Here is a 15263-nt window from a genome sequence, read left to right on the forward strand (position 1 = left end):
GTTTTCACATTTGTTCTATTATATCACTTTGGCTTTCTTCTGTAGGGGCTGATTATCAGACATACACTGTATTGCATCTGCTGTATTTACTATCAGAAACTACTCCTTTCTCTTGAATTCTTATCTCTTTCACTATGTCTTAAATTTCAAACAAGGACTATCCACTGTGTTTATTCACTCCTAAGTTCCTTCTAGTTTAGTTTTCATTCCTGAAATAATTTTTAAAATTTCTTTTTCCTGAATTTTTCACTTTAGCTTTTTTTTCCATTTCTGTTTTAGCCAATCAATTTTTAGTTTTTCTGATTCTGATTTATACCATTTTTTCCTCACTTCTAATAATTTTCTTATGCTTCCCAAGCTCATTTTAAGTATTAGGGCATCTTTTTTTGTGGTCATACTTCATTGCCTTAAAGGACATTACTGTTATGGGATTTGACTCCTGCTTACTTTTAAGTGAAATTAGTTATCCTCTGTTTTTAGAAGGGAAGGGTGGTCAGGACAGCCTTTCAAATTTGGAAGTTCTAGAATCCCTTTTCCTGCTGTTTCACAAAGTATTCAATCTCCTATAGTTTCTCTGGGTGCAAGGCCTTGTTCTAGAAGGGTGTTTTGGTTTGTGAGTTTCAAGCTCATAGGTGGCTTCAGCCTAAAGACTTTCCTGCGGTCTGTTACCACTCACTCAGAAATTAGAGCCTGTGAAGTCCCCTCCGAAGGTTCTACTTTTTCCTCAGAATGGCCCTTCAAGCATTCCTCATAGTAATTTTGAGGTTTTCTAGCATTCAACACTTCACAGGACCCTCAGGCGTTCTTCCATGTCTTCCTTCTGTTTCTGATTCCACAGAAACCTTTTAGCTGTTGGTGATTTGGTCTTCTGGTATTAGGGGATTATCTTGTCCCCTGGTTTTATTACAGATGTTGCTTGGTTTTGCTATCCTAGCTGCTCCATCTCTATAGACAGACTGAAGCGAAAAATCAGACCAATTATGTCAAAGCTGCTGCCACCTTGCTCTCGATGGCACTGGAATCTGAATGAATCAAGACTATAGAGATTTTTGCATTCCTTACAGTACATTTTTTCTCTACCAAGATACAAAAAAGTGGTTCTCAATTCAAACACAAGGACAATGAAAAGCAGAAACGGGAGTTCTGTAGTTCTATTCAAAGTATAGGTCTTACTCTAGGGTCAATGGATGGGCTCTGGGATTCCAGAATGCCTTTGAAATTGTACTCAAATTGGGTAAATATGTCCTCTACATATTCTTCTGGAAGAAAAAAATTCTCCAAGAACACCATGATGTACTAAAGTTAAGAAACACTATCAAAGTTAAAATAAAATATAAAGTTAAGAATCCCTATCAAAACACCAATAGCGTATTTCAGAAATAGAACAAATAATACTGAAATTTTCAAGGACCCACAAAAGAACCTGAATAGCCAACACAGTCTTGAGAAAGAAAAACAAAGCTAGAGGTATCATAATCCCAGGTTTCAAGATATACTACAAAGTTGTAGTAATCAAAACAGTACACAGAACTGGTACAAAAATCACACATAGGTCAATGGAACAGAACGGAGAGCCCAGAAATAAACCCACGTTTATATGCTCAATTAAGCTATGACAAATGAGGCAAGAAAATACAATGACAGAAAGATAGTCTCTTCAATAATGGTGCTGGGAAAACTATAGCCACATTCAAAAGAATAAAACTGGACCACTTTCTGACACTGTACACAAAAATAAACTCAAAATGGATTGAAGACCTAAATGTGGGGTCTGAAACCATAAAAATCCTATCAGAAAACACAGGCAATGATCTCTGTAATATCGGCCTTAGGCGAAAGCAACAAAAGCAAAAAGAAGCTATAGGATTACACCAAAGTAAAAAGCTTCTGCACAGCAAAGGAAACTTACCAATAAACTGAAAAGACAACCTACTGAATGGGAGAAGACATTTGCAAATGATATATCTGATAAGGGATTACTATCCAAAATACATAAAGAACTCATATAATTCAACACCAAAACCAAATAATCCAAATAAAACATGGGCAGAGGACCTGAACAGACTTTTTTTTTTAAGAAGACATACAGACAGCCAATAGACACATGAAAAGATGCTCAACATCACTCACCATCAGGGAGATGCAAATTAAAACGATAATGAGATATCACTTCACACCTATCAGAATGGCTAGAACCAAGAAGACAAGAAACACCAAGTGTTGTCAAGGATATGGAAAAAGGAATCCTTGTGTAATGTTGGTGGGAATGCAAACTGGTACTGTGGAAAACAGTATGGAGGTTCATCAAAAAATTAAAAATAGAGGGGTGCTTGGGTGGCTCAGTTGTTGGGCGTCTGCCTTAGGCTCAGGTCATGATCTCGGGGTCCTAGGATTGAGCCCCGCATCGGGCTCCCTGCTTGGCAGGCAGCCTGCTTCTCCCTCTCCCACTTCCCCTGCTTCTGTTCCCTCTCTTGCTGTGTCTCTCTCTGCCAAATAAATAAATAAAATCTTTAAAAAAAAAATTAAAATAGAATCTACTACTGGGCATTTACCAAAAGAAAATGAAAACACCATTTTTGAAGACACAGGCACCCCTATGTTTACTGCAGCATTATTTACAATAGCCAAGATATGGAAACAACAGAAGTGTCCATTAATAGATGAATAGATACAGAAGGTGTGAGATGTGCACGTGTGTGCATACACACACACACACACACACACACTCTGGACTATTACTCAGCCATAAAAAGAGATGAGATCTTGCCATCTGCAACAACATGGATGAACTTAGCAGATACTATGCTCAGTGAAATAAGTCAGACAGAAAAGGACAGGGGCACCTGGGTGGCTCAGTTGGTTAAGCATCTGACTTTTGATTTCAGCTCAGGTCATGATCTCAGGGTGGTGAGACTGAGCACTGCATGGGGCTCTGTGCTCACTGGAGATACTGCTTGAAGATTCTCTCCTTCTTCCTCTACCTCTTCCCCCAAAATTAATCAATCAAAAAAAAAAAAAAAGCACAAATACCGTATATATGTAGAATCTAAAAAAATAATACAAAGAGCAGAAATAAATCTATAAATACAGAAAACAAGGAGATGGTTGCCAGAGGGGAGAGTGAGGGGGGGATGGGCAAAATGAGTGAAGGGGGTAACAAGTACAGGCTTCCACTTATGGAATGATAAGTCTCAGGGATAAAGGACACAGCACTGGGAATATAGTCAATGGTACTGTAATGCAATGTATGGGGAAAATGGTAGCTATATCTGTGGTGAACACAGTATAACACATTACTACCTGTAGACCCGCAACTAATGTAACTTGTCAATTACACTTCAATAAAAATTAAAAAACAAGCACTTATTTAAAAGGTTATTTCTTCTAGCAGACAAACTGGTGGTCTTACATTGTAGAAAGGGAGTTTGTAACCTCATTTATTTAAACAACAAATAGGCTCAACGATAGTGTTATATAAGACAGGATGTTAGAAATTTTCTTTCAATTGTTAAACTCATCAGTCCCACAAGATTTAAAACCATATTGTGTGTATGTGTGTATATATATGTCTATCAGGTGCTATATGGGACAGACTTTATCCTGATATTTAATAATCTGACAGTTACTCTAATAATCTAACCAAAAATGAGAGATCAGGATGTCATGTGAAATTCTCATTTGTCCTACCTTTTAAGGAATTTCCTCTCCATTAATTCAACCCAACCCACATTCACTCATGGACACAATCCCTCCCGACTCTATAATTACTATATTTATTTGAATCCTTTTTTTTTGGGGGGGGCTCTAATTTTAATCATTTTCTCTATTTTTCCCCTATAGGGGCTAACATCCATTTTTCTTTCTTAGCTCAAACACCACCCCCTCCCTGAAAATTTTCCTCCCCCCTCTGCTGGGAGTTGCTTCTGGAGTTTTTCCTCTTGAGATCTCAAGTGCTTTGTGCTTATTTTATAATAATTCCACCATTAAAACTCACTGTTTATATGCCTTTTTTTCCCCTAGACTGTAAACTTCCTGGAGATAGACTGTTTCTTATTTATTTTTATCTATCTCCTTAACATTATTTCTGGATTCATTCTCCTCTCTTCCTATCTGGAGTGGTAAATGTGCCTGTACAGAGTGCTTGCTCTTTCCCATCTGCTTTCTTTTTTGTTACATGAAATGCAGATGTCATGGTTAGAGCTCCCAAAGCCACCTTCACAGCGTAAGGATAGGAGCAACACTCCAGGACGTAGAAGGCAAAGTTAGAAGAAAAAGTTGACTCCAGCCCTGGGTATTGAGAGAAAAATAAATACTTATTAAAAAGTCACCATTTTTCAGGTTACTAATTTAGTTACTAGTAACTAAACACATTCCTTACTGATATAACTAGGTAATCAGTAACTATTCAATAAAGCATTCAAAGAATAAAATTTTCTAAAAATGAAATAAGCAACCAGAGGAAAGAGGTGGGGGGATGGGCAAAATGGGTGAAGGGGGGTGGGAGACACACGCTTCAGTTAACACACTGAATAAACAGGTCATGGGGATAAAAGGTACAGCCCAGGGAATATAATTAATGGTACTGTGAAAGCACTGTATGATGACAGAGGGAAGCTACACTTGTGGGGCGCACAGCATAATGGATAGACTTGTTGAACCACTATGCTGTACACCTGAAATTGTGTGTCAACTACGATTCAATAACAAAAGTTTTTCCATTAAAAAAGAGACTTATGAAGCTAAAATATAAAGAAGAAAGAAAGGAAGAAAGAAAAGAAAGAAAGAAAGAAATTTGTATAGGACCATATACCCCAAAAGCACTCCAGCAAAGCTCACTAGCAGTTCCACATGGAGAGGCCATGACCTCTCCCCTGCAGCTAGAAAGATTATGGTCCAGCAGACAATGCTGCACCCACAGACCCTACTGAACTAATGCTCACTGAAAGGGCTCTACTGAGATCTCTGTGCACCAGAATCAACGACATGGAATCATGCAGAAAAGATCTGCAAAAAGTCAGGAAAAGATAGTCAACTGTCCAGAAATACTAACAAGCACAAAAAGAGAGCTTAAATATGATAGAACTTCAATAATTTACGTAATGCTGCCACCATGTGGCACTTGTTCCCCTCTTCTAGAAATAAAATTTTGTGAAGAAAAAGATGATTGCTCCCCCGCGCATTAACTTTCTGAAACACAAAAACTATAAACAACTTTAGTTTGAAATACTAGCTGGGTTTTCTTAAGATGAATTACATTTGAATGCAAGAGAGATGAAAGTTCTAGAAGTCCTGATAATTCTACTTCACCATTCCTCTCTGCCCAACCATGCCATCTAGGGGCAAATTAGAGGATGTTCTTGTCTGCAGCAAGATCCAAAAGAGCTGTAAATTATGCAGGTATAAATTCAAATCAAAAGCCTCTAAAATGCTTTCAACTTTTTCCTTCTAACTTGAAGGGAAAAGTCAGAACACAATACACAAAAGTTAGTTGAACCTGATACACAGGCAAGTTTCCACACTACTCTAAACCCTCAGGAAGACCAACTAGGAAGGTTATCATGTAAAAAGCCTGGATCAGGTATGCAGTAAGAAAAGGATTTGGGGCAGCTGGATGGCTTAGACGGTTGTGCATCCCACTCTTGGTTTCAGCTCAGGTCATGATCTCAGGGTCCTGAGATCAGCCTCCCCCCACCCCATCAGGCTCCACATAGGGCACTAAGCTCACTGAAGGGTCTGCTTGTCCCCCTCCCTCTGCTGCTCTCTCTCTCAAATTTTAAAAAAATTGAAGAAAACCATTTAAAGGAGTTATGTTATACTTGGTTGAAGAGAACCACTTAAACTTAGCTGACAAGATATTTTTGAGTCCTTCAGAGGTCAGTCTTTAACGACAGTATGAGAATGCTTCATGAAGGGTGGGTCTGTCTTCTTCACCAGGAGAGCACTGGTTCCTGACATTCTGTCTTGACCACTGGTTCTTGACAAAACAAGTGCTCGAGACACTTAAAGAATAAGCTTGTTTCTATCACACCCGGTGTGATCATTTCCTTCTCTAGTAAACATTTTTCTAATATAAGCTCATGTCATTTGCTTAGCAAATCTCTATTTTCCCTAAAATGGAACTTATTCTTGTTCGAATTATTGCAAATTCTGAATTAGAACATTTTTATTTGACTGTATTTGCTACCATCTTTCTCTTAATACTAACAGTTAACAACATTCATCAAACATCTCTATGTCACGGATTTTTTAAGGATAACATACCATTTAATCCTCGCAAGAACTGTACAGTATATATTACTGCTCCCATTATTAAGTAGGCACCTTAAGCCTTAGTAAAGCAGGTGATCTTAGCTGGTAAGGAGGAAGGGCAGGATTTGAGCCCAAAGATGTCAGGCTTCAAGGCCCATGTTCTTTTCCCCCTCCTCAAAATAGCCTCCTTCCTGACACAGGGCTTGGTCTCACAACCCTGAGATCATGGCCCGGGCCAAAATCAAGAGTCAGACATTTAACTGACTGAGCCTGGTTTAGGCATTTTTTAATACAACAGAGAATAAGGCATTTCTATACAATGAAGAGTCCTGACTCTTATGGTACCTCTATTCTAATGAAGGAAGACAGATAATAAATAAGTAACAAGAAAAATATCAGGTAGTTACAAGAGCTTACGGTAGGCAAAATTCTAAGATGGCCCTTAAGACCCCCACCGCACAGTGGACACACACCTACTCCCAGTTATTCAATCAAGCCCTAATTGAGGTGCAACTGTATATATATATATATATTCTATAGATTTATTAAGGTCCCAAATCAGTTGACTTTAAAAAGGGGAGATTCTCTTCAGTGGCCCTGACTTAATCAGTGATTCCTTTACAGAGTCTAGGCTCTTCCTGGTAAGCACGAGAGGGAGGGACTCCATGTGAGCAAGACTAATTCATGGTTTTGTTTTTGTTTTTCTGGTTTAAGTAATATGTACACCCAATGTGGGGAGTCACACCCTCTACTAACTGAGCCAACCAGGTGTCCCCAATTTATGGCTTTGAAGATAGAAAGGGCCACCTGTCAAGAATGTGAGTGGCCCCTAGGAGTTACGAGGGGCCCCTGGCTGAGACTAAATAAGGAAATGGGAACTTCACTGTTCCAGAGAAAAGAGCTGGACTCTGAGTTTCAAATAAGAACAATGCTGACCAATACCTTGATTTTGGCCTTGGAAGACTCTTAAACATAAAATCCAGCCATACCATGCCCAGACTTTTTTCTCACCATGGAACTGGTAATAATCTTCATATAGCATGATAAGGGAATCATTTCCGGATAATATTGTGTGTGTCCCAGATTATCCAAATCTAGCATGGGTGGTTCAGTGGTAGAATTCTCGCCTGCCAGATTATCCAAATCTAGCATGGGTGGTTCAGTGGTAGAATTCTCGCCTGCCAGATTATCCAAATCCCACCACACAGTAATGATGATAAAGAGAGCTAGCAGTTATTTATTCCCAGATACTAGGTAATATTCTCAAATACACACACACAGACACATGCATTGGGTGCACGTGCATACCTTTGATCTTTATGCCCAACCTGTGAATCAAGTATTATGGAGATTTCAAGTAAGCTTGTTGAACCCAGAAATGGTATCTGAGCTGCAGATGTGTCCCTCAAGTGGAGTGCTCTGTGCCACAGGCTTTCTGTAGTTTTAAAGGATTTATGAAAAGGTTCTTTCCTTTTGGCAGGTTTAGACTTCCTGTCTGTTTGGGGTCTTATTTAAAAACAGCACCCCAACTTACACAGCATCATGAAATCTGTGTGTGCAACACCATTTACCATCTATCTGACAGCAGCTCGGGGCATTACTGTTTAATGCACAATGAACCAATTATACATGTGCCGAATACCAGGAATATGAAACAGGATGGCAGGCTGGTGCTTCAGTATTGCTGGAGCACAGCATGAAATGTTGCGTGGCAGATGGTAAAGCCAACAAGGTAGGGGCCAAGAGAAGGATGCTTGGACATCCTGTAGACAGCAAATATTATTAAAGGGTTTTAAAAAAAGAAGTAACATCAGAGCACTCTGGCAGCATGGTAAAGACTGGATTTGACTGGGATGATGAAGCAGGAACACAAATCAGAAGGAATGGAGATATTGTGAGTAATATCCAAAAGAAATGGTCACTGAAAGTGGGCCTTAACTGGTTAAGAACAGCCAAGGATGAGGCTCATGTTTTATTCTAAGTACTCTGGGTGGGTGTTGATTCTAAAACTGAGAAAAAAAATATAGAAGGAATCTAGACTGACACCCATCAGTCTTTAAAATCTTTTGTTCACTATATCTCATTTAAAGAAGAAGAAAACTGAGATCAATAGATATTGAATACTCCAGAGTAGGCACCAGCACTTGAACCCAAGTCTCCTGCTGCTTAGTCTTACGTTCCTTCCATGAATGGTAATGCCTCTGAATGAGTTTTCCTTTGCCTGTTTTATGACCACGCGAATGGAAATCAGAGATTTCTCCATCAGAGAAATCCCCTTCTGTATTTCAACTAATAACTAGGGCAGTATTTTTACAAAATAAGTTTTAAATACTCACTTCAAATTCTTTCACAAAATAACGGGTTTCACCTTGAATAACTGGTCTGTGATCTAAAAGCCTTGAATGAATTTCTCCAAGGTCTGTAAAGACAAAATGAAATTCAGAGTTAATCCACACTGGGTGGTGCAATCTCTAGGACCTCTAGTTTGTTTTGCTCTTCCCAATTCCCATGAATAGATGTAGGTTAAAATCTAGTTTAGACTTGGAGTGAGAGGAAATCTCACCCACTGCCAGTAAATTGGCATAAGTACTTCTGAGAGCAATTTGGCAATACCTGATAAAGCTCAAGACATGTATACCCAGCAATTTCATGCCTGTGTGCACATCCCAGAGAAACTCCTACACAGATGAAAGACATTTACAAATGTTTACTACAGCATGAGTGTAAGGTCAAAAGAAGAAAAAAAGTTAACAACGGAAACATACTTAGACAATGGAATACTAAAAATCAGCTGGTAAAAATGAATACACGACAGTTACATTTATTAACATGGATAAATCTCACAACTATAATGCTCAAGAAAAAAGCAAGTTCAGAAAGATAAAGCCATTGTATATATGCAGATGATACTTTCTGTTGGGACACATACAGAAGCAATAATACTAGAAAGAAATGCATAAAAATGATAAAGAGCAGGGCTCCTCAGTGGCTCAACGGGTTAAAGCCTCTGCCTTCGGCTCAGGTCATGATCTCAGGGTCCTGGGATCGAGCCCGGCATCAGGCTCTCTGCTTAGTGGGGAGATTGCTTCCCTCCCTCTCTCTCTGCCTGACTCTGCCTACTTGTGATCTCTGTCAAATAAATAAATAAAATCTCAAAAAAAAAAAAAAAAAAAAAAAAAAGAATGATAAAGAGCAAAACCAAGACAGTGGTTACCTTTAGAGAGGAGGGAGAACAATGCAACTAGAGCAAGGTTCCCAGTGAGCTTTGAACGTTTATTTATTAAGATGGGTGGTGAGTGTGCATTATAGGTTTTTGTACTTTTTGGTAAGTCTGAAAAAGTTGTGAATTTTAAACTGTTTTTGGTTAAGTCATTCTACTCATCCTACTTTGTAACAACTATAAAATTTAAGAGGTAAACCTCAAACTTCCTGGAGGAAATTAGATCTCCAAATAAAAACATGTAACTTTCATTTACTGGCATAGAATACATATGGGGAAGTATGCTAAGTACAAAAATATAAAGAGAACTATTATTTCTGCTTAAGTCCTTCAATGGTTCATTACCCAGAACACTTCTGTAAGAAAATATAGGAGTTCATTAAAAAAAAAAGTTCTATGCTGAGTTAAGTTTGGGAAACATTAGATAAAATCAAGTTAGACACGTTCCTTCACCTCAGATCTTCTGGGAGCCTATAGTTTACTTATATGAACTGTTAAAGCCCAAGTGAGGGCTACAGTATGCAGAATGTGTGGACCTTATTTGGTAAGAGAACCTATGTGGCAAAGAGTATCTGTTCACATTTCAATAAATACCAGCATCTCTGAAATGCAACTGGCTAACAGGCTGAAGTTCAATCCTCCTAAGAGCCACACACGGTCCTCCATGTCTGGCGCCAGCCTCTTCTCCCCACACACTGGCAATTCTGAACTAGTTGTAGTTTTCCAAACATATCAAGCTCCTCATATGTCCTTGCCATAGTCCATGCTCTGGAACTCTTTGCCAATCCCTTCAAAACTGTTCAGATACCACACTTCCTTGAAATTTTCATTTGTTCTATTCAGCTTCCTCCTAGGTTTCAAGGAGTGTCCCCACTTAATGCTCCCAAAGCACCTGGGGCAATTACTTCTATCATACTACTTACTGTATTGTCCTGAAACTGTATCTCTCTTCCAGTGAGTATCTCAGAGATCAAATTATTTATATTATCCACAGAAGACATATGGGTTAACATGTATCTTTCTATAGGACAGAAAAGGCAAGAAGCTTTGCTGATTTGAATTGGGGAGCCTGATATAATGAGAACTTACTTGGCCTTTGGAGAGAGAATTCAATTTTCTTTAGAAGTAGATAATGATCCCCTCTTAAACCTGACAATCTCCCAAAATTTATGAGAATAAAGATCTGGGGAGAAAATACACATGACCACAGAAATGAGGCCACTAACTAGTTTTGTTATAACATTATAACAACAAAGCAAGCACATTACAATGCAGGAGTCCCAAGGATTAGAAATTCTCCCAGTCTGATAGTGTAAATATAAGCTACAGATTTTCACATAAATTCACATAAATTCAACCCTAACCTTACCACATGCAAAGCATTCTTTTGTTGTCTGATACATTCTTTTGTCTTCCAAGAGTTCATACTCTAATGTGGGAGCTGGAAAGATACCGTTTTCACACAAAAGACAGAGATAAGCACTTTAACAGAAGATCAGTACACTCTGTGGCTATGGAACGAGAAGAAACAGTGCACTGTATAGATCTCTCATTATCTAATAAAAGAAGTTTCTCCCCGGGCCCTGAATTTCCAGGCCTTTAGTGTAATATCATATGAAACTATTTACTGCAACTTTTTTCTGATAACATCCCCAGCATTATCAAACAGATGGTGCTCTTCCTCATTACTTCTCAGATCCATTCCCTTGTTTTCATCCCTGCTTGTCTTGCTGGGACTATTTGAACAGTCCCACCTCTCTGTAACCCATTCCACAGAATTCTTGTCATTTGCAGTAGTGATGTTTACAAAGCTGCCCAAACACTGAACTAGCACATACAGAACTACTGCTCCTAGAGGAAATACAGGCTTAGGTTCCTGCAGGCCTCTGGTCACATTTCTGTCAAACCAAAATGTCATTTGTATCACACAGGTTTGTTTTCCAACATCGTCGTAAAACATGCTAGTCTTGGCATTCCAAAAATGGCCCTTCCAATAGAACAATTTTTCCTGTATAACACTTACCAGTTATTTTTATCCATATAACTTCCTTTACCTGCAAGTCGAACGTTTTTCACACCGTACCATGTCTGAAAGTGCGGCCAGCGTTTAACATTTTCCTGACCTTACCCAACTGACCGTGAATTTCTTTGGCTTTCAGCTTCACAACAATGTCCACTACGCTCTCTCAATCACTTCAGGAATCCACATATATAGCTGCTATCCTATATAGTGCATCACACACCATAAATGATACTTTGGCACTCTCCAGAGTGGCCTAACACACAAATTGATGAATGTCCTTCCTTTTTCCAGATTGTTGACTGATTAACATTTACTTGCACCAAACAGCACTCTAACGGATACCTGAAAGAAACTTCTCTAATACAGTTCTCTTTCTCTGTAAGGCACACAGCTTTCTTGTACTGTAGGAAAACTCAGAACTATACACCTTGGAGATCATTCTAAAATGCAAAATTACCATCAAAAAGCACAAAAATGTGAAAAATATGGCACTAAATAAAAAGTAAAAAGGACACTTATGTGTAGTATAAAAGCTAACACAAAAAGCAGGGCATTGCCTTGCTCAGTCTCAACTATAAATGTGCAAATTTGCCTCTATTCTATGCACCTGGGAATAACCATGAAAGCACCATCAGTATTGAATCTGGAGTTACAAATTCATTTTAGCAATTAGGCAAATTCACAAACACCCAATCCACAAGATAAGGATCCATGGTCAGCTGCCTGACTGTGTTATTTGAAATACAAATCAGGGCACCTGGGTGAGTCAGTGGGTTAAGCCTCTGCCTTCAGCTCAGGTCATGATCTCAGGGTCCTGGGATCGAGTCCCACATTGGGCTCTCTGCTCAGCAGGGAGCCTGCTCCCTTCTCTCTCTCTCTCTGCCTGCCTCTCTGCCTACTTGTGATCTCTCTCTGTCAAATAAATAATAAATAAAATCTTAAAAAAATAAAATAAAATAAAATAAAAATCAAACCACACAATTCTCACACTTACGTTGGATGGCTTCCTACCATTCCAAAAAAAAAAAAAAAGTTCAATGCCCTTAAAAAAAAGGCGAGAAGTCTTCTATGATCTGATTTCCACCAAACTCCACCTCTCTCAGTCACACTGTAGCAATGTAGTTTCCCAAACATGCCATGCTGTTTGAGGCCTCCACACCTTTAAACATGCTGTTCTAAACTCAATCCAAAGGAGCCTTGCCCTATTTTCTTAACTGTTAACACTTGACTCTTTAAGACTCATATCAGACACTCCAGTGTACAGGAAGCCCTTCCTGTTTCCCAGTCCTTACCTCTTAACACCCAAACCATGGGCCAGAAACCCTTAAAGACCTAGGGTACAAGGACAGAAATCATTTATTTATGTTTCCCTTTCACTAGACTCTGGCAATAAAATTCAACAGTGATATGTTTGCAACCAATGGTCTTCGCACGAGGATGAACTAAAAACAGATTTTCAGAATGCAAAGAGAAAAAGGTCCCATAAAAAAGGCCAAGGAAATTCTACATATATTTGTAATTAAAACTCAATTTTCAATTAACTTGAAAAAATTTCTTTGAATTACCTTTAAAAAAAATCTATGAAAATTTTTGAAAAACTATGCATCAAGGGATACAATCAACAGAGTGAAAAGGCAACCCATGGGATGGGAGAAAACAGAAGCAAATCATCCATGAGCAAGGGGGTTAATATCCAGACTATACAAAAAACACCCGACAACAAAGAATTACCTGATTGAAAAATCGGCAAAGGACTTGAATAGACATTTCTCCAAAGATATACAAATGGCCAATGAGCACATAAAAAGATGCTCAACATCACTGATCATTAGGAAAATGCAAACTAAAACGATAAGACAGGACTTCATACCCATTAGAAGGGCCACTGCCAAAGACATAGAATAGCATGTTGGTGAGGAGGTGGAGAACCTTTTGCACTGTAAGACTGTAAAAGAGCGCAGTCACTATGCAAGACAGTATGGTGATTGCTCAAAAAATGAAAAACAGAATTATCACTTGATCCAGTGACTCCAGTTCTGGGTATACACTCAAAAGAACGGAAAGCAAGGGCTCACACAGGTATCTGCATAGCAATGGTCAAAGCAGCATTATTCACAGCAACAAAAGGCGGAAGCGACCCAAAGGTCCACCCAGAGATGAATGGATACATAAAATATGGTCTATACATATGGTGAAATAATATTTAGCTTTTAAAAGGAAGGAAATTCTGACACACGCTACGACATGGATACACAGTGGGGACATTATACACAGTGAAATAAGCCAGTCACAAAAGGGCAAATATTGTATGATTTCATTTACATGAATTATCTAGAGTAGACACAGAGTTAGAAAGTAGAACAGTGGTTGCCAGGGACTCGAGGAAAGGAGGGAGTTAATGAATCACTGGTACCATGAGTTTCAGTTTGAGATGGTTGATGGTGAGGGCTGCCCAACAATGTGGATGTCCTAATACCACTGAACTGTACACTTCAGAAAGGGTTAAGATAAACTTTATGCTACATGTATTTCACTGCAATTAAGAACACTTTTAAGTAGCAGGTCACTTATAGTTTATAATCATTTATAAATATTTATATTTATTTTTATCACATATCACAAATATTTATATTTATCACATTTATAATTTAGCTCTAATACTCACGCACCATTCCCACACTCCTCATCAGATTTAAGAGACAACCTGAAGTCTAGAAAAATAGCCACAGCTGGCTGTGCTGGAGCGGTCTACCATCCTGACAGATAAAGTTAAAATGAAATGGTCAGCAACTGAAGGATGTCATTCCCCTGATAGTGAAGGACTCTAGCATACTATGAGGGCTTCAACTGCTGCAAGATGTTGGGACAGGCGGGATCAGCATAAGGTTAAGAAAGGATAAGATAAAAAATTAAAAAAAAAAAAAAGAAAAAAAAGAAGAAGAAGAAAAGGATGAGTATGAGAAAGTATAGAATCTGTCAAAAATCCTGCTACCAGAACACAGGGTTGTTCTGAGCTTTGGGAATCAAATACTCAGGTTCGTGAGAATCCAGGATGTAACCTTCTCCCAGAGCAAAACAGACAAGACAAACGGACATCTGTATACGTGTAGAGCGCTTTAATGTTTGAAGATGTTTTCATGTAAGTTATCTCATTTATGTTTACTCCTCTCATGATCCAGGAGCAGAAAGGGGCGGAGTAAGTAAAGTGGACCACCCGAAGTCACCCAACTCCTCAGCGACCTGCAGCGGGGCGCAGGCCCTTGCCGACTCCCCAGCTCCACGCCTCCCTAAGCTTTACAGGACCGTCGTGAGGCAGCGTCCAAAGAAGCTCGGTGCTCAAAAGTCCCCGGCAAGGGAAAGGGGCGAAGGGGCGGGGCCCAAGACTCACGTCCGCGGCTTTTTCGAAAAAGTAGGAGGGATTGGGTTGGTTGGTTGTTAGTGGGATGCACCTGGCGTAGGAAACCAGGCAGGCTCTGGCCACCACTCCCCCAACCTCCCACGAACCCAAGGCCGCCCGGAAACTGGGGGTCGTCCTGGGGAGCGGCCCCGGGTCAGAGGGTGCAGCTTGGGAGGTGGAGTGGCGCCGGGCTCCACCACGGCGATAGCCCTACCACTCCGTACCCTTGATAATGAGATGCGCTGGCGAGCCCGAGGTTCCCAGCGAATCCTTCTTCTTGTCGCCGCCGCCCGGGGTGGCCTCACTCCCCACAGGAGTCTCCGTCCCTCCGCCACTCATCGCGATCTGCTCCGCCCACCCTCCTCCGCGTTGCG

General features: G+C 39.7%; 1 protein-coding gene across 2 annotated transcripts in view; it reads right to left on the reverse strand.

Moving 5' to 3' along the window:
* The window catches only part of BLOC1S5 (biogenesis of lysosomal organelles complex 1 subunit 5), a 44119-nt gene extending 28856 nt beyond the window's left edge, over nt 1–15263 (reverse strand). For both annotated transcript variants that reach the window (XM_044258646.1, XM_044258657.1), the window contains exons 1-2: nt 15114–15263; nt 8586–8668 (exon numbers count right to left, since the gene is read on the reverse strand). In XM_044258646.1, the coding sequence (XP_044114581.1) occupies nt 8586–8668; nt 15114–15228 (198 nt within the window). In that variant the 5' untranslated portion in view covers nt 15229–15263. The remainder of the gene's footprint in view (nt 1–8585; nt 8669–15113) is intronic.

Source organism: Neovison vison, chromosome 1 (genome assembly GCF_020171115.1).
Source record: "Neovison vison isolate M4711 chromosome 1, ASM_NN_V1, whole genome shotgun sequence".
NCBI lineage: Eukaryota > Metazoa > Chordata > Mammalia > Carnivora > Mustelidae > Neogale > Neogale vison.